We start from the raw sequence: 22,659 nt of genomic DNA on the forward strand, positions 1-22,659 counted from the left end.
TGTTTAATAATAAAAATAAAACGCTGTCATCCATGATAAGACCAATGCCTAAATTTTACCTCTTTGGGAAAAATGCCTATTTTTACCTCTCTGGATTTCCACCCAAAAATATATAAATATCTATAACTAGACATGGCATAAATGACATCCCTTCCTACCCCGGAAACACATCTCTTTTTTTAATCTTGCTTATTTCACTCCAAATATGCCTTACTCTCTTCTCAAGACCCCGTGAAATAGGTAGACAGACCAGAGGATCCCAGGAGGGAGAAGATCCACACATGTGGCGGCTGGTAACCAGGGAAAATGCAGGCTTGGCCACACTGAGATGGATTTCACTGCTAGTGAGAAGCAAAACAAAGGGAAGCCACCTCCAGACCCAGAGCTTGGTCTTGAAGCTTTTCTGACCTCCCACCTCTCATCTCATTAGCATCAGAGGCTGAGAAGGAGGTTTAGAGCCTCCTGGTTTATCATTCAAAAAGATAGATAACCAAAAGATATATATTGTTTTTGAGATGGAGTCTCGCACTGTTGCCAGGCTAGAGTGCAGAGGCGCAATCTTGGCTCACTGCAACCTCGCCTCCTGGAGGATCAAGTGATTCTTCTGCTTCAGCCTCCCAAGTAGCTGGGACTACAGGCGCATGCCACCACACCCAGCTAAGTTTTGTATTTTTAGTGGAGACGGGGTTTCACCATGTTGGCCAGGATGGTCTTGATCTATTGACCTCGTGATCCGCCCACCTCAGCCTCCCAAAGTGCTGGGATTACAGGCGTGAGCCACCTCACCCAGCCACCAAAAGATCTTAACTGCAGCTTTCTTTCAAAACCCAATGGCCAGAATGAACACTAGATGGGAGATCCTCCCATCTTCACCGCAGACGCGTCCTCACCTGAACAGAGAGACCCTTCTTTGGGCGGGCAGCAACTGCTCCACTTTCTCTTTGGTGTAGTTGAGGTACTGCAGCAGCTTCTTCTGCCCTATGATATAGAGGAGTTCCGCCAGGAAGAAGGGGTCGCTGTCACTCAGCAGATCCTCTGCCAAGAGATGTTCAAAAACATCCGAGGCTGAGCTGGACTTCTCCAGCTTCTTGTGGGGGACCAAGCCTATGCAGAGAAACTTGAGGTGCTCCACATCTTCGACTCCCAGGTTTGAACCAATAATCAGAAGCTTCTCACGAAAGGTCCCTTTACAGTTTTTATCTGAATGTGGACCTTGAGAGCTCATGGTCAGCCTGAAAGAGACAGAGAGGTGAGGCAGGGCATTAGAGAGTGAGGACATATGGCACCCTGACTTCCCAGGCCCTCCCCTCCTCACAGCCTCCTCCGTTCTGGGCATTAGACTTTCCTAGAAGTACTGAAAAATAAAAATTGCTTTGAGGCTACTTCAAAAACCAACAGCCCAGAAAACTTTGCCCCAAAACTTACAAGTTACTTTTTAGGAAGCTTGGAGGAAGTTTATATTGAAATTCAATTCATCTTGATTTCTCCCAAATCAAAATGTGCCCAGAGGGAGAAAGTTAAGATGGAGGGACACAGCACCATTTCTCTCAAGCCTGGCAGCCTGATTGGAGCCATTACGTTCATCTCCACCAGTGGCAGAAATAGCACTTGGATCTATGCTTTAAGTTTTAGAAACAGAGGCTGGGCACAGTGGCTCATGCCTATAATCCCAGTACTTTGGGAGGCTGAGGCAGGTGAATCACCTGAGGTCAGGAGTTTGAGACCAGCCTGACCAACATGGAGAAATCCCATCTCTACTAAAAATATAAAATTCGCCAGGCATGGTGGTTGGTGCCTGTAATCCCTGCTACTCAGGAGGCTGAGGCAGGAGAATCGCTTGAACCCAGGAGACAGAGGTTGCAATGAGCCGAGATCATGCCATTGCACTCCAGCCTGAATGACAGGAGTGAAACTCTGTCTCAAAAAAAAAAAAGAAAAGAAAAGTTTTAGAAACAAAGCAATCTAGGGGAGGCAGAATTATCCTTTTGAATTATCTATCAACCCAAAGACAGCAAGGGACCATGAGGGACGTGTGTTACGTCTTCACTTCAGACTGCTATCTGTAAGAGGACAGGCCTCTATCTTACAGAAAAGAAAGGCAGAATCTAGACCTCAAGCCTGAGCAACATGGTAAGACCTGGTCTCCACTAAGAATACAAAAAATTAGCAGGGCATGGTGGTACATGCCTGTGCTCCCAACTCAGGAGGCCAAGGTGGAAGGATCATGTGAGCCCGGGGGGCAGAAGTTGCAGTGAGCCATGATTGTGCCACTGCACTCCACCCTGAGTGACAGAGTGAGACTCTATCCAAAAAAAAAAAAAAAAAAAAAAAAATCCTAGACCTCAGAAGGAATGGGTGGTTTTAGACAAGAGTTTTTCAAATCAGTATAGGAAGTTAAAAATTTCATGGGTCGGCTGCTCTGTCTATGGAGCAGCCATTCTTTTGTTTACTTATCTAATACATTTGTTTTCACTAAAAGAAAAATTATGTAAATAAATGTTTCCATCTGACAAGTTTATAAACTACACTATTCTCTATACTAAATTTCATTATAATCAGAGGAGCAATGCAGTGATAACATTTTCATTGTAATATTATTTATTCTATAAGTACTTGAGGTATATAGTCATTTTGCAGAGCTTGGCTATTTTTAGAAACAGGAAACTACTTTCTAAAGGAAGGAACAGGCAGTGTGCAGTTGCTCACACCTATAACCCCAGCCAGGAGTTTGGGATCAGACTGGGCAACACGGTAAAACTCTGTCTCTACAATAAATATAAAAATTAGCCAGACATGGTGGTGCACACCTGTGGTCCCAACTACTCAGGAGGCTGAGGCAGAAGGATCATTTGAACCCTGGGGGTGGAGGGTCCAGTGAGTCATGATCACGCCACTACACTCCACCCTGGGTGACAGAGGGAGACCCTGTCTCAAAAAACAAAGAAAAAAACTGCTAGACCTCAGAAGGAAAGAATGGTTTTAGACAAGAGTTGCTCAAATCAGTGTAGGAAGTTGAAAATTACATGAGTCAATGTTTCCATCTGACTAGTTTATAAACTACAGTATTCTCTGTGCTAAATTTCATTATAATCAGAGGAGCACTTCATGAGGCCGAGGCAGGTGGATCACTTGAGGCCAGGAGTTTAGGACAAGCCTGGGCAACATGGTAAAACCCTGCCTCTTAAAAAATACAAAAATTAGCCAGGTGTGGTGGTGCCTGTGGTCCCAGCTATTTAGGAAGCTGAGGTGAGAGGATTGCTTGAATCTGGGAGATAGAAGTTGCAGTGAGCCAAGATTGTGCCACTGTACTCCAGCCTGGTGAAAGAGCGAGACTCCGTCTCAATTAAAAAAATAAATGAAGGAAAGAAGGAAGAAACACATAGCAAAAATCAAAACCTCCATAACAAAGAGTAGTTATATCGAGATGGCATAATTATAGATAATACAAATTTTCTTCTGGGCTTCCAACTGAATTTCTCAAATTTTATTTATACATGAACGTACCTATTACTTTCAGTGTTAAAAGAAACAAAAAATGGTGGCTCGCGCCTGTAATCCCAACACTTTGGGAGGCCGACGTGGGCAGATCACCTGAGGTCAGGAGTTCAAGACCAGCCTGATCAACATAGTGAAACCCGTCTCTACTAAAAACACAAAAATTAGCGGGGCATGGTGGTGCATGCCTGTAATCTCAGCTACTTGGGAGGCTGAGGCAGGAGAATTGCTTGAACCCGGGAGGCAGAGGTTGCAGTGAGCTGAGACAGAGCAAAACTCTGTCTCAAAAAAAAAAAAAAAGAAACAAAAAATGTTATTTTAAATGTGATGATCCAGGAGATCTTCCCTGCTACTAGCCCTGAGGTCAAATGAGTGGTTTTTTGGAGACACGTTTCTATTCTACCACATCTTACATTGGCCTTGTGGTTTCTTGACAATTCCAATGTCTAGTTTTAATGAGTCTGCCACACTTTGTCTCCAGGAACTAACAAATTTCTGTTGGTAAAAGGCTATGTTGGAGGCTTCTGAATTTTTGAACTTTTGTTTTCCCAGGCATGGCAAAGAAATCTAAGCAGAAATAATACCATTGCTGACAAGTTTTTGCAAGTTTCTACACATGAAGCCATGAAGCAAAGGAAAAGATCCAAGCATGAGACTCTGGCATATTTAATTACATACCTTCAGATCAAGCTCCACCAATCCTCTGGAGGCAAACGATTCTCAGGGAAATTGCCTGAAAACAAAATTTTAAAGAAAGTAGAATCCTCTATGTGCTCCAAGGTCCAAGGAAGCTCCCAATTTCATGGGAAGAGACTTCAAGACTTGCTGGCTATTTAAGTGAAAACTGGATCTTCTGGGCTGGGTAGCCTGATACTAATTTCCTGCCAATGTCGTCACTGCTTATTTGGCTTTTTCCCTCCCCTTTTCCAGGCTTAAGATAACTTTGACAAACAGCGTCTCCTAAAGGCTAATTTACAACTTTCTCACTGTAGAGCTTGGGGTTTCCCCAAGTAAAGCAAAATCTTCCTAGAAATGAACCCATGGAAGCCATGAAGCCCTCCAGGCTTTCCTTTGGATTTCCATTTTCTCGGTAAGCCAGTAAGGGAATCTATCTATAGTTGGTGGGAAAAGAATAAAAACAAAACAAAAAAAAGAAAAGAAAAGAAAGGGAAGCATCTATTTTTCTAACCATCTCCTTCCCCAAACACTCAACTTTTCAAATAAAGCCAAGTTAACCCTTTCCTTAGTCCACATGCAAATAAACAAATAATTTTTTTTTTTTTTTTGAGACTGAGTCTCACTCTGTCACCCCGGCTGGAGTGCAATGGTGCAATCTACACTCACTGCAACCTCTGCCTCCTGGGTTCAAGCAATTCTCCTGCCTTACCCTCCCAAGTAGCTGGGATTACAGGCACATGCCACTAAGCCAGGCTAATTTTTTTTGTATTTTAGTAGAGACAGGGTTTCACCATGTTAGCCAGGCTGGTCTCGAACTCCTGACCTCGTGATCCACCCACCACGGCCTCCCAAAGTGCTGGGATTACAGACATGAGCCACCAGACTCGGCCAACAAATAAAATTTTTAAACGATAAAAGAAAAGTGGGTATTTGCTTTCAGTCTTTGTGGGAGAAATTAAGAAATAAAAAGAAAAGGGGAAAAAAAAGAAAAGTGGGGATGGTGAATTACAAGCCCATTTGGAGGTACCTGCAAGAGACTCAACCAATTAATGGTAGACAAAACTGACAGTGTGTGTTCGCACAGCACATTCAAACCAGCAGAAAAGAGAGACCTTGAAGACGTTATTTCTAATAAAACAATACTGAAAACTTCCTTTTTGTTCTTTTTTTGAGATGGAGTCTTGCTCTATCACCAGGCTGGGGTGCGATCTTGGCTCACTGCAACCTCCGCCTCTGGGTTCAAGTGATTCTCCTGCCTCAGCCTCCTGAATAGCTGGGGCTACAGATGCACGCCATCACACCCAGCTAATTTTTGTATTTTTTAGTAGAGATGGGGTTTCACCATGTTGGCCAGGATGGTCTCAATCTCTTGACCTTGTGATCCACCTGCCTCGCCCTCCCAAAGTGCTGGGATTACAGGCGTGAGCCACCATGCCCGGCCTAATACTGCACACTTCCATTGCAACTACCATGTGCCATAGGGTATTTACAAATTTTTACTCATTTCACCATCCCAACAACACCCCAAGATAAAATACTATTACTATGACTCCTGCTTTAACATGTGAAAACTAAGACACGGAAAGGTTAAGTAATTTCCCCAAGGTCACACAGTGAGCTACTGGGAGAGTCAAGATTTAAACCAGCAAGTTTGGCTTAAAGTCACTACACTATAATTAAGCTACCTCAAATATGCAGCGATCTGGAAAGAGGTACACAGTCTTAGAAAGATGTTTTATCTCTGGGGAAAAAAGTAAGATTTATTATGCTTTGATTAGCAAATGTATTAAAAAGTCCTTTCCATGTCCTAGTCATCATTCAGAGAACTTCCGTGAAAGACAAGTTCTGGTCAGGCACGGTGGCTCACACCTGCAATCCCAGCACTTTGGGAGGCTGTGGTGGGCTGATGGATTAAGGTCAGGAGTTCGAGACCAGCCTGGCCACTATGGTGAAACCCCATTTCTACTAAAAACATAAAACTTGCCAGGTGTGGTGGCACATGCCTGTAATCCCAGATACTCAGGAGGCTGAGGCTGGAGAATCACTTGAACCTAGGAGGCAGAGGTTAAAGTGAGCCAAAATCATGCCATTGCCCTCCAGCCTAGGCAACATAGAAAGACTCTGTCTCAAAAAAAACAAAACAAAACAAAAACTCTTCTTGGGAAAGGGGGGCCTGGGTGCAGTAGGCTGGGTTACTCACTACCCCAGTCCCAGGCAGGGTGGGGCCCTGCCCCTAGAATGCTGCAGCAGAGTGAGGAGAGGGCCCGAACTGACCGTAAAGCATGTAGGGACCACCTTCTCTGCCTGTTCTGTTGGGCCCAGGCTAGTAATTATTTGTCCCAGCCTGGGGCTCACCCTGTGGTTTCCAGTTTGCAGTTACTTTGAATTAAAATATAAATATTATTTTCTGGAAAATAATTTAAAAAGAAAGACGAGCCATAAGTCTTGGTCTTCTATTTAGTTGATTATAAATATTTCCTTTCTGGCTGGGGGGATGGCTCACACCTGTAATCTCAGCACTTTGGGAGGCCGAGGCAGGCAGATCACTTGAGGTCAAGAGTTCGAGACCAGCCTGGTCAACATGGTGAAACCCGTCTCTTGTAAAAATACAAAAATTAGACAGGCATGGTGGCTGACGCCTATAATCCCAGCTACTCGGGAGGCTGAGGCAGGAGAATCGTTTGAACTGGGGAGACAGAGGTTGCAGTGAGCCAAGACTGTGCCATTGCACTCTAGCCTGGGGGCAGAGTGAGTGAGACTCTATCTCAAAAAAAAAAAAAAAATTCATTTCTTGGGCCATTTAGGGACGCAATGTAGTGAAACTATCACTCTCTCTCACCCTGTTCATAAAATATGTTAACTCTTTCAACTTTGACTCAATAATATTAAATATTTAGCAGGCAATTCAAAGCCCTGAATTGGGCACAATTGGAAAGCAAGGTGAATAAAACATAGTGCCTGCTTTCCATAATAACTATGATGACTGGTACTACCATTTCTCAACTTCTCCTTCTCTGATGAACTCATAACAACTCCCATCCTCAGTTGGCATTATTATGCACATTCAATAGATGGGGAAACCCAGATTCAGAGAGACAAGGAATCTTGCCACCATCTCAAAGCTACAAACAGGAATTCAGGGCTCAAACACGGGTCTCTCTGACTCCAAACCCCTTGCTCTTGATCCCCGGGCTACCGCTGCCCGAATGTCAGTATGACATCATGTAGCATCTGTAAGTGTGGGCAGAGGGTGGCAATGCAGCAGGGAGGCTTCACTTCGGTGCTACAAGGGACAATCCAGTCAGGCATTCCTTAGAGGGAGTGGTATTTGATCTAGGCCTGGAAGGTAAAGGCAGAATACAGACCCAGGAAGTAAAACTGAAACTTTTATCCCAGTAGTCCAGGGAAATATTTGAATCAGGTTACAGAAGGGAGGTGGTGTGCAGTGCAGATGTTGGTATTGGGTATTTTCTACTTGCTCCTACACACAGTTACTGAGGGCATGTTGATGGTGGTAGAATAAACACATCTTACAATCTCTTTCCTGATTGGTTGCAGTCTACTGAGTCCACATGAAGAGCCAATCAAAATCCTGATGGCCTTTTGGAGAGGTGGATGTCAGTGACTGCTTTAGTTCCACGTTAGGAGCCAGTAGTGGTAGCAGTGGTTGGCTTTCCTTTACATCCAGTCTCTGGTCCAAGTTCCCTACCTTCTGTTCAGATAGACTTTAAAGAATAGTGACTCCTGTACTAAAGGATTGGCATAAGCAATGGAAGAGGAGGAAGGAATATACTGGCTAGAGAAGAGCTCTGAGTGCTGAAACCTCCACTCCAAACAATGAGGGTCCTTCAGAAGGTCTTCAAGTAGCAGGTCCTCTAGATTTGACAACCCCAACCTCCAGGACTTCCTTACCCCACTTTGCTCCATACCTTTGGTACAGAATCTTTGGGTTGTCAATTTTCCGGCCAGAAAAAACTTCTATGGCTACAGCGTCTTTGCCCGAGTTCTGGCCCACATCCAGGAAGAATGAGGTACACAGACAAGTGAAGGGTGAACAAGACGGAGAAGAGCTTTATTTAGTGTTAGAACAGCTCAGAGGAGACCCTCAGTAGGTAGCTCCATTCTGTAGGCAGGTTGTCTGTTCACTGCTCAGTTCTCAGTGCAGAGGAGGCCCTGGAGAGGGTGGCCCCTCTCTGCCAGCAGGTTGTCTCTACAGCTCTCAGTGGAAAAGGTAGCTCCTCTCTGCAGCTGGCCATCCCATTTTCTCCAGCTATCAGCAGAGAGTACTCCTCTCTGCAGCTGGTCATCCCATCACCTCTCAGCCCTCTTAGTCCTCTGGCCATCCTCTGCCCTGCTCTGGCTAAGCCCAGGGCTTTTATGGACCTCAGAGGGGAGGAAGTGGCTGCTGATCGATCCGTAGGCCCCTGGAGGAAGCACCACAAGTCCCCACTCCAGTTCGCTGGACTGGAAGCCCCACCACCAGCCTTCAGGCCCTCCCTGGCCTGAAGGTAGGGACTTACTGGGGACCTGCCCCCTTCCTCCCAGGACTCTGTCTGCCTCCCGCTGCCACTCAAGGCCCTAGGATTTTGCCTCCACCCTGCTCCAAGATCGGAGCAGTTGCCAGGAGCAGAGAGAGGCCAGGCAGTGGGAGCAGACACCCCCAAGCCTGCAGGGATGAGGTGGTAGAGGTCCTTCCTGGGACCCTCAGGATGCAGGCTGCAGAGAAGCCCGGGTCCTGCACCTAGGAGGGTGGCTGCAGCCACACCCGGGAAGGCAGACCCTGTCTGCTCCCAGCCCTCATCCAAGAGCACAGGGAGGCTGAGATCCACAGCTGCAGTCTAGGTGGCTGGGTTTGGGCAGCTGCAGCAGTACCCAAGGAGCTCCTGTTCCAACTCAGAAGGTGGGGGGCATCCACCAGCTCCATGGAGTGTGTAGCCCAAGCAGTGCCTCCCTGTTGCAGCCAGCATGATGTCAGCAGCCACTGCCATCACCTTTATCCACACATTCCAGACCTTCCCAGAACTGTCTTATGTGGCATATGGGCATACAATGAAACTAAGGTCTGAAGGAGTAGACTTTTTCTGTCAAAGATCCCATCAGAGATTTCCAAATAGTCAACAGGAAGGAGATGATAGCAAGTAAAATGCAACCAGACCTGGGCAGTGTGGTAGTATGCTCCTATAGTCCTAGCTACTGAGGAGGCTGAGGTGGGAAGATCACTTGAGCCTAGGAGTTGAAGACCAGTTTGGACAACATAGCAAGATAGCAAGATCCCATCTCAAAAAAAAAAAAGTGACTCATTTTGTGTTCTCTATGCTACATAATGGAACAGAGTCGCTAGGAAATTCTGGGATGGCAAAACCTCAAAGTTCCGCAAGATGGCAGTAGTTCCTAAAAGTTAAATTAGCAATAGCGATAGGTTGGCAAGGGAACTAGGTGGATGTGATTAAATTGAGTAACGTGGGAGAGGGGTGGAGGCTCATGCCTGTAATCCCAGCATTTGGGGAGGCCGATGCAGGCAGATCACCTAAGGCTAGGAGTTTGAGACCAGCCTGGCCAACATGGTGAAACCCTGTCTCTACAAAAAATACAAAAAAAATTTACCGGGTGTGGTGATGGGTGCCTGTAATCCCAGCTACTCAGGAGGCTGAGGCAGGAGAATCTCCTGAACCTTGGAGGTGGAGGTTGCAGTGAGCCAAGATCACACCATTGCATTCCAGCTGGGGCAACAAGAGTGAAATTTCATCTCAAAAAAAAATAAAGAAAAAATGAGTAATGTTTATTATATATATCAATAATATATATTTGAACTTAAAATATATATTATATATTATAAAAATTATATATAACACATTGCATATTATATAAATATATTTAAAATATATAAATTTAAAATATGCTATATATCAATAAATTTAAAATGTAGTATATAAAAACCACGATATATATATATATATTTGTGGGTTTTTCTTGAGACAGGGTTTTGTTGTATCGCCCAGGCTGGAGTGCAGTGACAAGATCATAGTTCACTCCAGGGCTCAAGTGACCCTCCCACCTCAGCCTCCAGAGTAGCTGGAACTAAAGGCATGTCCCACCGTGCCCAGCAAAAATTTTTTAATGTTTTTATAGAGACTGGGTTTCATTTCTTTGCCCAGCCTGATCTTGAGCTCCTGGGCTCAAGCAATCCTCCTACCTCAACCTCCCAAAGTGCTGGGATTACAGGCATGAGCCACGGCACTGGCCTGAGTAAAACAGTTTTAATGCTCCTTGAAAAAGATCCAAAAAATAAAAGCAGCAAGGTCTTTCACTTCGAGGTAAGTTTGTTCTTTCTAGGACAAAAAAACAGCAAGAAACTGCCAGTATTTGACTAAATAATTTTTCAAATGGGAAACATATGACTTAGCCACATCTGTAAAAATTCACAGTGAAGCCAGTGACAAGAAATGTTGCCATATCAACTTATACAAAGAAGGAGCTTGTTACAGTGAGTAGCTAGTCAGGTCTGAGCAAGGCGGGAGAGGGCTCCCCCACAGGCACCAAGAGTGTTGGGAATCATCAGGTGATGGTCAGGTGGTTGTTAAATGTTTCTCTAAAGTAATAATTGGTCACACAGGTGGTGCCAGGGACAGGTAGGCTCCTAATAGAAAACACCTGAAACTGATCATCAGCTTCCCAAAAAGATCTCAGGAGTTGGGAGAAGTAACGAAAGATCCTGGAAGTATGCCAGCTTATATAAAAAACCCCAAGTCAAGAGGGCAAGCCCTGCACTTGGTTTCTCAGCTCACCCACCTGGCCCTCTTCCAAGTTATACTTTCCTTTTCTTTCCTTTCCTTACTGTTCTAAAGCTTAATAAACATTCTTTCTCAGGTCACTGCAACCTCTGCCTTCCAGGTTCAAGTGATTCGTCTACCTCAGTCTCCCAAGTAGCTGGGACTACAGGCACGCACCACGTCTGGATAATTTTTATATTTTTAGTAGAGACAGGGTTTCACCATGTTGGCCAGGTTAGTCAAACTCCTGATCTCAACTAATCCACCAGCCTCGGCCTCCCAAAGTGCTGGAATTACAAGCGAGAGCCACCATGCCCAGCCTAAAGCTTAATAAACTTTCGCTCCTGCCCTGAAACTTGCCTGGGTCTTTCTTTCTGCCTGATGCCCTTCAGGCGAATTCTTTCTTCTGAAGAGGTGAGAATTGAGGTTGCTGCAGATTCGCCACCAGTAGCTTGGATACCTTCCACCAGTAACAAGTTCAGTTAAGACGGCAATACACCTCAAATTTATTTTATTTTGAGACAGGGTCTCACTCTGTTGCCCAGCCTGGAGTACAGTGTCACGATCTCAGCCCTCTGAAACCTCCGTCTCCCAGGCTCAATCAATCCTCCCACCTCAGCCTTCCAGGTAGCCGGGATTACAGGTGCATGCTAATACCCAGCTAATTTTTTTTAATTTTAGTAGAGACAGAGTTTTGCTGTGTTGCCCAAAGTGGTCTCAAAGTCCTTGGCTCAAGTGATCCATCCTCCTCACCTCCCAAAGTGCTGGGATTACAGGTATGAGCCACCATGCCCGGCCAAACTTATCTTTATATGTTTGTTACAGGCAAAAGTACCCCAAGGTTGAGGCTCAGCCCAGGAGGCCAAGTGGATTCAGGAAAGAATTCAAGAGCATGCTGACTGAATAAAGTGAAAGCAAGTTTATTAAGAAAGTAAAGGAATAAAATAGCTATCCCATAAGGAGAGTAGCCCTGCTGGTCTGCTGACTGGCTATATTTATGATTGCTTCTTGACTATATTATGCTAAACAAGAGGTGGATCATTAATGAGTTTTCCAGAGAAGAGGTGGGGAGGTCTGGACCTTTTCGACCATACAGGGTAACTTCTGAAAGTTGCTATGGCATTTGTAAACTATCATGGTGCTGGTACGAGTTTCTTTTAGTGTGCTAATGGATTATAGTTAGCATAGAATGAGCAGCCAGGGTACCCAGAGGTCTCTTCTGTCACCATCTTGGCTTTGACTGGTTTGGGTTTGCCTTTCTACCACATCCTGTCTTATCAGCAGGGTCTGTGACTTGGGAAACTAGTCCTACCAAACTCCTCAAATTCAGTGTGATCACTATCAAAACTCCAGAGGCCCTTTTAACATAATTTGACAAGCAAATCCTAAAAGTTATATGAAAATTAGGAAATGTAAACCCAATACAGCTCAAACAATTTTGAAAAAGAACAGGCCAGGTGCAGTGGCTCACCCCTCAGCACTTTGGGAGGCAGAGGTGGGAAGACTGCATGAGGCCAGGCGTTTGAGACCAGCCTATGTAACATAGCAAGACCCCATCTCTACAAAAAAAAAAAAAAAAAAAAGAGCAAAGTTGGAGGACTACATTTCTGGATTTCAAAACTTACTACAAAGTTATAATAATCAAGACAATGTGGTACTAGCATAGGATAGAGCAACAGAATAGAGTCCAGAAATAAACCTTTATAGTTAGTTGATTTGTAATCAGTATAAAATAATTCTATAGGGAAAAAAATAGTATTTTCAAAAAGTAATGCTGAGACAAGTGGCCATTTACGTGCAAAAGAATAAGGTTGGACCCTTATCTCACACTGCATACACAAAAATAACACAAAATGGGTCAAAGAGCTAAAATCATAAAACTAGAAAACATAGGTGTAACACCTCATGGGCAATTGATTTAGACAATGGTTTCTTAGATATGACACCAAAAGCATAAGCAGTAACATAAAAAACAGAGATCAATTGAACTTCATCAAAATTTAAAACTTGTACTGTAAAGGATAGTATCCAGAAAGTGAGAAGACAATTCACAGAATGGGAGAATATATTCATAGATTGTATCTAATAAGAAACTAATATCCAGAATATTTAAAAGAATGCTTATAACTCAACAATAAAATGTCAAATAACCCATCGGGTGCAGTGGCTCATGCCTGTAATCCCAGTTACTTGGGAGGCTAAGGCAGGAGAATCACTTGAACCCAGGAGGCTGAGGTTGCAGTGGGCTGAAATCACACCACTGCACTCCAGCCTGGGCAACAGAGGGAGACTCCATCTCAGAAAAAAAAAAAAAAAGACAACCACATCTTAAAATGGGAAAGAATTTGATGCTGGGCACAGTAGCTCATGCCTGTAATCCCAGCATTTTGGGAGGCTGAGACAGCAATCGCCTGAGATCAGGAATTCGAGACCCGACTGGCCAACATGGTGAAACTGTCTCTACTAAAAATACAAAAATTAGCTGAGCATGGTGGCAGGTGCGTGTAATCTGAGCTACTAGGGAGGCTGAAGCAGGAGAATCACTTGAACACGGAAGGTGGAGGTTGCAGTGAGCCAAGATCATGCCACTGCCCTCCACCCTGGGACAGTGGGGCTTTCTGCAAACAGTTTTACTTCCTCTCTTCCTATTCGAATATCCTTTATTTCTTTCTCTTGCCTGATTGCCCTGGCCAAAACTTCCAATACAATGTTGAATAGGAGTAGTCAGACAGGGCACTCTTGTTTTGTACCAGTTTTCAAGGGGAATGCTTCCTGCTTTTGCCCATTCAGTATGATATTAGCTATGGGTTTATCATAAATGGATCTTATTATTTTGAGATATTTTCCTCAATACCTAGTTTATTGAGAGTTTTTAACACAAAGGGACGTTGAATTTCAGTTCATGAGGCCAAGCATACACATTTCTTCCCACTGGCAACCCTATGCAGTGTTAAATACAAAGATACCCTCAGGAGTCCTGCGCTGAAAACAAGTGTAAAATAACTTTTTGTTGTTGTTTGTGGTGCTGGTGGTTTTATTTATTTATTTATTTATTTTTATTTTTATTTATTTATTCTGAGATAGGTTCTCTGTCTCTCACGCTGAAGTACAGTGGTATGATCACAGCTCACCACAACCTCAACCTCTCCGGGCTTACAGGATCCTCCCACTTCAGCCTCCCAAGTAGCTGGGACTATAGGAATATGCCACCACATCCAGCTTATTTTTTTACTCTTTTATAGAGATGGAGCCTTGCTATATTGCCCAGGCTGGTCTCGAACTCCTGGGCTCAAGTGATCCGTCGGCTTCACCTCCCAAAGTACTCAGATTATAGGTGTGCGCCACCACGGCCTCAAAATAACTTGGAAAGTAGGTATAGTTGCTTGTCGTTCCTGAAAACTCTCTTTCACACTTTTCAGTCTCTGTTGCATAATCATGACAAAATACACACAAAAACACATACCGATACACATCAGTTACAACTAACTTCAAGAAATATAAATAAATAATTTTTGACCTCGTGATAATTTTTTTTTTTTTTTTTTTTTGAGACGGAGTTTCGCTCTTGTTACCCAGGCTGGAGTGCAATGGCGCGATCTCGGCTCACCGCAACCTCCGCCTCCCGGGTTCAGGCAATTCTCCTGCCCCAGCCTCCTGAGTCGCTGGGATTACAGGCACGCGCCACCATGCCCAGCTAATTTTTTTTTTTTTTTGTATTTTTAGTAGAGACGGGGTTTTACCATGTTGACCAGGATGGTCTCGATGTCTTGACCTCGTGATCCACCCGCCTCAGCCTCCCACAGTGCTGGGATTACAGGCTTGAGCCACCGCGCCCGGCCAATAAATAATTTTTTAAGATCATTTAAGCTTTTGGATCGTGAGCAACGCTGCAGCCAATAAAGGCCGTTCCTGCCACTTAAAAAAAAAAAATCATTTAAACAGCGGTATTCTGGCACACTTCCCAGGTCCTCCCACACGGTCTGGGATGCTTGGGTCCCAAAGAGCTTCCACTGGTGAGCCGCGCGCCGCCCGCCGCCCGCCGCCCGCGCTGGCGCTTCAGTCCACAAAGCAGCAGAGGTCGTGCAGTTCACGATTCTCTCCAGCAGGCGCCGATTGAGCTGCCTGAGCTGACAGATCTCGTCCAGGTGGCCCTGCAGCTGCCGATTCACCTCCTCCACGAGGCGGTCGCGCTGCACCAGTGCCGCCAGGCGCGTCGCCTCCTCCCGCCGCTCTTCCTTGCCCAGCGTTGCCATCTTCTCGTCGGTCAGCTCCTCCAGGCCCCTGCCTCGGCATCCATGGCTGGTCAGGCCGCTGGAGCATCGCCTGCCTGCCGCCGAGGCCCAGGAGCCCCACGTGGGGCCTGGCGCGGCTCAGGCTCGGGCTCTGGCTCTGCGCGCGGCAGGCAGTGGCACAGGCCAACTCTAATGATATTTTAAACAACGGTCCCCTTTTAGGTCACACTATCAAATCAGAGAAAGATATACTCGATTAGCTGTTAAATGCGACTTGAGGTCTAGGTGAAAGAACAAGTAACCTCTAAATCATAAGACCATTAAATGATTACAGACTGAATGTTTGTGTTCCCCCAAAATTCAAAAGGGAAACATTTTCCCCAATGTGACCGTATCAGAAGGTGGGGCCTTTGGGAGGTAATTAGGTCGTGTGGGTAGAGCCCTCATGAATGAGATTCGTTCCCTTAAAGAAGATACACACTGGGAGGCTGAGGCAGGAGAATCGCTTCAACCAGGGAGGCGGAGGTTGCAGTGAGCCAAAATCCACCATTGCACTCCAGCCCGGGCAACAAGAGCAAAACTCTGTCTCAAAAAAAAAAAGGAAGATACACATGAGAGCCTGCTTCCTCTGTCTTTTTCTGCCATGTGAGGACATGAAAAGACCAACATCTGATAAGACCTGGAAGCATGCCTTACCAGATACCACATCTGCTACCACCTAGATGTTGTATATCCCCGCCTCCACGACTGTGAGAAATAACTGCTGTTTCAGTCACCTGGTCTAAGGTAATTTGGTATAATTGCCCAGATGGACTGTGATGGTTAATACTGAGTATCAACATGATTGGATAGAAGGATGCAAAGTACTGTTCCTGGGTGCGTCTGTGAGGATGTTGGCAAAGAAGATTAACGTTTGAGTCAGTGGACTGGGAAAGGCAGACCATCCTCAATCTGGGTAGGCACCATCTAATCAGCTGCCAGCACTGCCAGAATAAAAGCAGGCAGAAGAACATAGAAAGACTAAACTGGCTTAGTCTTCTGGCCTCCATCTTTCTCCTGTGCTGAATGCTTCCTGCCCTCAAACATTGGACTCTAAGTTCTTCAGCTTTGGGACTTGGATTGGCTTCCTTGCTTGCAGATGGCCTATGGTGGGACCTAACCTTGTGATCGTGTGAGTCAATACTCCTTAATAAACTCCCCTTTATATACACATCTATCCTATTAATTCTGTTCCTCTAGAGAAACTAATACATGGACTAAAATAGTTCCTGTCCTTTTTTTTTTTTTTAAGAGATGGGGTCTTGCTATATTGCCCAGGGTGGTATGCAATGGTTATTCATAGGCACAATCATAACATGCTATGACCCTGAACTCCTGGGTTCAAAAGATCCTCCAGCCTCAGCCTCCCAAGTAACTTGGATTACAGGTACCTACCACCACACCCAGCTAATTTTTGTATTTTTATTAGAGACAGCGTTTTGCCATGTTGGCCAGGCTGATCTTGAACTCCTGACCTGAAGTGATCTGCCCTCCTTGGCCTCCCAAAGTGCTGGGATTGCAAGCATGAGCCACTGTGCATGGCCTTTTGGTTTCTTATGTGTAAGAGAGGATAAGTTTCTTCCTCAGAGTGTGCTGCAGCCAGACATAGTATTTCTCCTTAGTAGAAACTCTGCTGTTCCAATCATACATGTGGCTATTGAGTTCAATGTGGAGATCCAGGAGTGGGCGTTTTCTGGAGGAAACAAGAAAGGCAAAACTTAATGCCACGCAAATATCAAAGAGAAGACAGATTGTCATTAGGGTGAAATGAGCCAACAGATGTGAAAGTTCTTTGAAACTGTTCCTTTCTAAAGGCACCACAAGCTGCTTAGCGAATGATCCAAACTAACTTGCAGTGCTCTGGCCTGGTGGCTACCATCCTCCTCCTTCAAGGGGCAGCTGAGTTTCATTCTGGAAATATATCAGCCAGATGATAACCCATGTGGATCATCTATACAAATAAAGATGGGCTCAAAAGGCCAGTAATATCACTGGTCCATGGAGTATCTATCTTGGAAGGCTGAGTGGCTCCTGCTCTAACCCGTGCTTCCTGCTGGGCCACTACTAAGAAGGCCAGGTAAAGGCCATGTGATTTATTCCTGGGGTACGCAGAGATACAGACCAGAATGCATTTGACAGGTGGCTCAGAAACATCATTCTAAACTGTAATTAGGGCACAACTGAAAAAAGCCAGTTAATCTTATACTTGAGGTACACGGTGGCTTCATTCAGCTTAAATGGATATACCAGGACACTGATGTTGCTCTTAGAAAAGTATTCTTGCCAATAAACATTTTTAAAATGTTTATATAACGAAGTCTTCCAGACATGAACAGTCAGATACCATTTTTCACCTATCAAATTGTCAAAACTTAGGGAAATATAAGAGCATGCAGTGTCAGGGAGAATTCAGGGACACAGCTACTCTCCTATAAAGCTGGTATGACCATCCTACAGGACATCTGGTAAGATACATCCAAGGCTTGAAAAATGCATGTCCTTTGACTCAGTAATTCCACTTCCAGGAATTGTCCCCCATGAAAACAATTAAGGATAAGAACAAATACTAAGCTGCAAGGATGTTTAATACTCACTTGGTAGGAAAGCAAACACTATCCAACAACTGAAGATTGATCAAGTAAATTAAGCTATAGCTCTACAATGGGCTGTTGTGCAGACATTAAACTGATGCTGTAGAAATGTGACTACTGACATGCAAAAATGTTTGTGATCTGTTAAACAAACTAAAAGCAGGTTATAAAGTAGTGGTAGGCTGCGAGTGTCTTCCAGGTGATACACAGGCCTGAGGGGACTGGTCCTTGCCCTCTCCCTGTGTACCTCATCTCCATGCCTTGAAAAACTGAGGAAATCAAGGACTTTCTGCTCACAGCCAGGTGAAAGGATGTCAAATTTGTCAAGATCAAGAAAAACAGGGATAATGTGAACTTTAAAGTTCGATGCAGCAAATACCTTTATACCTTGGTTATCGCAGAAAAAGAGAAGGCAGAGAAACTAAAGCAGTCCTTGTCCCCTGGTTTGGCAATAAAGGAGCTGAAATGAGCCAGACATGTTGATTTGAACTGTATTAACATATTTTTAATTCAAAATAAAAAAGAAATAAGAGATGATGATTCCCTCTGGGCTTACAAACATACTTCTGGGCCGGGCATGGTGGCTTGCACCTGTAATCCCAACATTTTGGGAGGCCAAGGCAGGAGGATCACTTGAGGTCAGGAGTTCGAGACCAGGCTGGCCAACATGGTAAAATCCTATCTCTACTAAAAATGCAAAAATTAGGAGAGCATGGAGGTGCATGCCTATAGTCCCAGCTATTCGGGAGGCTGAGGCAGGAAAATTGCTTGAACCCGGGAGATAGAAGTTGCAATGAGCCAAGATGCGCCACTGCACTCCAGCCTGGGCAACAGAGCAAGACTTCATCTCAAAAAAACAAACTAGCTGGGCGTGGTGGCTGATGCCTGTAATGCCAACACTTTGGGAAGCTGAAGCAAGCGGATCACAAGGTCAGGAGTTTGAGATCAGCCTGACCAACATGGTGAAACCCCATCTCTACTAAAAATACAAAAAAAGAAAATTAGCTGGGCATGGTGGCGCACACCTGTAATCCCAGCTACTCAGGAGTCTGAGGCAGAAGAATCACTTGAACCCCGGAGGCAGAGGTTGCAGTGAGTCAAGATCACACCGCTGCACTCCAGCCTGGGCAACAGAGCAAGACTCCATCTCAAAAAAAAAAACAAAAACCAAAAAAAAAGACATACTTCTATATGATTGTGTGGGTATCAAGTAAAAAAAGATCTGGAAGGCAATACATCAAGATTTGATTAATAGAAATTAGTTTCAGTAAGCTTACAACTACTTATGGCATTCTATTTTTAGCACCTAGGTATATTTTATGATTTTTCTATAAATACTATACATTGCTTTAATAAAAATAAGTCTGGGCACAGTGGCTCACACCTGTAATCTCAGCACTTTGGGACACCAAGATGCGTGGATCACTTGAGGCCAGGCATTCCAGGCCAGCCTGGTCAACATGGTGAAACTCTGTCTCTACTAAAAATACAGAAATTTAGCCAGGCGTGGTGGCAGGCGCCTGTAATCCCAGCTACTCTGGAGGCTGAGGCAGGAGAATCACTTGAAACCCAGGAGGCAGAGGTTGCAGTGAGCCAAGATTGTGCAATTGCACTCCAGCCTGGGCAACAAGAGTGAAACTCTATCTCAAAAATAAGATAAATTAAAAATAAAAATTTGTTCTTTTTTTTGAGATGGAGTCTCGCTTTGTTGCCCAGGCTGAAGTGCAGTGGTGCAATCTTGGCTCACTGCAACCTCCACCTCCCTGGTTCAAGCAATTCCCCTGCCTCAGCCTCCTGAGTAGCTGGGATTATAGGTATGAGCCATCACCCCGAGCCTAAGAATTTGTTTTATTCATTTACTGATTTATTTATTGGAGACAAGGTCTCCCTCTGTTGCCCAGGCTGCAGTGTAGCAGTGCAATCCCGACTCACTGCAGCCTCAAACTCCTGGGCTTCATGGGCTCAGGCTATTCTTCTACCTTAGCCTCCCAAGCAGTTGGGACTACAAGCGCATGCCACCGCACCCAGCTAATTTTTAAATTTCTTATAGAGCAAGTTCTCAGTTGCCTGAGCTGAAAATTTCTTAATTGTGAAGGAAAGTATTGAAACTACAAGCTAACTAACACAAAGTGTTTATAAATTGTGCCAGGTCTATATTGTAGTCCTAGGGCAACCCTAATGCAGGAGGGAAAATCTCTTTTCCACCCTGAAGAGAAGGGCAGCAAACGTAGCACAGTGGTAATTCCCTTCTTGGTGGCACAAAAATAAGCAGGTGGTCCAGGACTGACCACCTCCTAGGGGCTCACCTTTCTTGTCTCAGTTTCTGGGAGAGGCACTGCAGGTACAGGGATGGTGAGCTGCAGGACTGTTCCAGCAGGGACACATCTGCAGTGCAAAGGCTCCAGAAGAAGTCAGCTTCTCGGTGAACTGTGCACAGCCCTCGCTGCTGAGGCTTGGATTCCACGTTCTTCATTGCTGGCCCATCCACCTCCAGGAGGCTGCTGTCCTCCAGCTGGCCCTCTGACACCATATAGTTCTGAATAAAAAACACCTTTGGCTTCCCTACTAGATAAGGGCATAAATCTCCCATAAACATCCTCCTGATGTGATGCAGGGGGAGCCCTGAGTGAGTCTGATCCACACCATACACACTTTGGGAGCCTCCTCGGCTCACCAGGACACACACAAAGCTGTCGTAATCTTGGTGTTGGGGCATACAGGCAACTCGTTGAAGAACTTTTAATATACCATCCATAGTGAGATGCAAGGATTTCTGAACTTCATAGCCCAGGGAAGTGAAGGTATCTCGAAGAAGCTCTGGGGAAAACAAAAAACAAACATGGAAAAGAACACTGGAGTGAGGAGAGCTCAAGAGGAACTGGGAAGGAATCCTAGTCATGGTCTAATCTCCACTATGAAAAGCTTCTATTTTTATGTCATATTTAGATGGGCCTGAGTCCTAGGCAGTTGGAACAAAATCACCTGAAACATGAAAGATATGACCTTAGGTACCTAAAGGTATAGCCCTGCTATACCACTGTCCCTGCCTGATGCCAGCCACCACCACAACCAGCCACAGGTATAGACTAGTCTAGAACCCTGGATTGACTTTGCCTGGAGAAGCAGTATAAGGTAGTGGAGAGAGCAGACTTCATAGCAGACAAGCCTGCCTTCTAATGCCGACCTTACCACACCTTAGGCTGTACAACCTTAAGAAAGTGGGTCTCCCTAACTTTATTTTTTTTGTTTGTTTTTTAGGTTTTCTTTGGTTTTTTTTTGAGGCAAGGTCTCATTCTGTTGCCCAGGCTGGAGTACAGTGCTACAATCATGGCTCACTGCAGCCTCGACCTCCTGGACTCAAGCGATCCTCCCACCTCAACCTCCCCAGGCGCACACAACTATGCCTGGTTAATTTTTGTATTTTTTATAGAGGTGGGGTTTTGCCATGTTGCCCAGGCTGGTCTTGAACTCCTGGGCTCAAGCGATCCTCCCACCTCAGCCTCTCAAAGTGCTGGCATTACAGGTGTAAGCTACTACGTCCAGCCCTGAGCCACTGCACCCAGCCCTCCTACCTCCTACTTTAAATGGAAGCGATAACACCCACTACTCTGATAATTAAATAATGCAAATAAAGCTCTTGATACTCAATAAATATTAGTTCTTGTTCCTTTGTTTAAAATCTTTTTGTCCCTCATCTAGAAGTTTATATGGCCCTAAGATCTACCAAGTCCAGTTCTTATTCATCCGTTCAGTCTGCCTTCATTGGAGGAATAAACACAGCATCCTGAATTAATTTATATCTTTCTAATAGCAAAGGGAGACTTTTTTCTCTTCCCCATTCAAAAATTCCACATCCAGCCTGGGGCAGTGGCTCATGCCTGTAATGTCAACTACTTGGGAGATGAGGCAGGAGGATCCCTTGAGGCCAGGAGTTTAAGACCTGCCTGGGCAACATAGCGAGACCTTATCTCTACAAAAAATATAAAAATAAAAATAATTTTTAAATTCCATATTTGTTTGAGCCACTCATTCCATTTCTGTTCCTTATCTGGGGGATGCCTCCAATTCTTAGTTCATTTGCTGAGCAGAAAAACTGCTCTATTCAAAAACCAGAAACCAAACAAGCATCTCCCAATTCAGGATGTCACTCAAACTATTAGTCCACTTCTCTGTATTTGTTTCGATGTCTCATCACTGAGTGCCAACCTATATTCCTCTCCTGGGCTGTGATCTTCCAAAAGTTTACCTCTGTGTTCACCCCAAACCAAACAACACAATAAAAATTATAGTAGGTATCACTTCCACCAAGGAATAAAGGGGCCCCATCTTATACTAGTTTGTGCATCACAGAAAGAGATCAAGCGGGGGAAAATACCTGGAGGTACCACATAACTATTTACTACAAGTTCTCAGTTATGCTAAATGGGAATTATATGAAGTATATATAGTTACAAATAAGTCAGAGATTCACAGCTTCACTCAGTAGTTTCAACCTTCTTGCCCAGCAAACTTTACCAAACACTAATTAACTATAAAAGTAAGTGAAGACTCAATTTCTCTTCTGGATTCTCAGAAGAAAACAGGAGAAAGATAAAAGAACAAGAAACACAATCATGAGTTTAAAAAAAAACTGGACTAAGGAGCCACTGGACCTGTGAAAGTTGGCTTGAGTGCTCTGAATTTAATTCACTCAGCCTATGAGCCATATCTATATACTCACATAGGGTCTAGGAGAACTTTCTGGCCCAGGCTTCTGGGTTGGCCTCACATCCAGATATGGTGGTTTTAAAATACATTCAGAAATTCTTTGACACTCCTCCCTTGCAAAGATAGAGTACCTCCCCTCTCCTTGAA

The 22,659-nt window shown here is 44.6% G+C and overlaps 3 protein-coding genes and 1 pseudogene across 11 annotated transcripts in view; 1 reads left to right on the forward strand and 3 right to left on the reverse strand.

Moving 5' to 3' along the window:
• The window catches only part of CASP10 (caspase 10), a 39,923-nt gene extending 35,327 nt beyond the window's left edge, over window positions 1-4,596 (reverse strand). For both annotated transcript variants that reach the window (XM_032278674.1, XM_032278675.1), the window contains exons 1-2: window positions 4,174-4,596; window positions 891-1,232 (exon numbers count right to left, since the gene is read on the reverse strand). In XM_032278674.1, coding sequence (XP_032134565.1) covers window positions 891-1,225 — 335 coding nt within the window. In that variant the 5' untranslated portion in view covers window positions 1,226-1,232; window positions 4,174-4,596. The remainder of the gene's footprint in view (window positions 1-890; window positions 1,233-4,173) is intronic.
• A 2,769-nt stretch (window positions 4,597-7,365) lies between these two features.
• On the reverse strand, window positions 7,366-16,208 carry LOC116552031. Its single transcript, XM_032278805.1, has 2 exons — window positions 14,679-16,208; window positions 7,366-7,456 (listed from the first exon to the last, which is right to left on the reverse strand). The coding sequence occupies exons 1-2, from the start codon at window positions 15,194-15,196 to the stop codon at window positions 7,366-7,368; spliced, it is 609 nt and encodes a 202-aa protein (XP_032134696.1). The 5' UTR covers window positions 15,197-16,208.
• Window positions 16,209-16,432: 224 nt separating this feature from the next.
• CFLAR (CASP8 and FADD like apoptosis regulator) overlaps window positions 16,433-22,659 on the reverse strand; it is a 41,517-nt gene continuing 35,290 nt past the window's right edge. For 6 of the 8 annotated variants that reach the window (XM_032278684.1, XM_032278683.1, XM_032278678.1 and 3 more), the window contains 2 exons: window positions 20,112-20,622; window positions 16,617-16,907 (listed from right to left, as the gene is read on the reverse strand). In XM_032278684.1, the coding sequence (XP_032134575.1) occupies window positions 16,769-16,907; window positions 20,112-20,622 (650 nt within the window). In that variant the 3' untranslated portion in view covers window positions 16,617-16,768. Of the gene's footprint in view, window positions 16,908-20,111; window positions 20,623-22,659 lie in introns of all 8 variants that reach the window. The other 2 variants (XM_032278686.1, XM_032278680.1) reach the window with 2 other exon arrangements.
• Window positions 18,062-18,321, forward strand: LOC116551955 (annotated as a pseudogene).

The sequence above is a fragment of the Sapajus apella genome, unplaced genomic scaffold (assembly GCF_009761245.1).
Source record: "Sapajus apella isolate SASKATOON/1434 unplaced genomic scaffold, GSC_monkey_1.0 scaffold10, whole genome shotgun sequence".
Classification (NCBI taxonomy): domain Eukaryota; kingdom Metazoa; phylum Chordata; class Mammalia; order Primates; family Cebidae; genus Sapajus; species Sapajus apella.

What these genes read in the sequence shown, in the direction of transcription:
- LOC116552031 (XM_032278805.1), bottom strand. Translation starts at nt 15,196, where the DNA reads ATGGCAACGCTGGGCAAGGAAGAGCGGCGGGAGGAGGCGACGCGCCTG. An exon ending in ATCCTGGTCAACATGGTAAA is followed by an intron (nt 7,457 to 14,678) that starts ACCCCGTCTCTA and finishes TGTCCCTTGTAG; the next exon opens with CACCGAAGTGAAGCCTCCCT.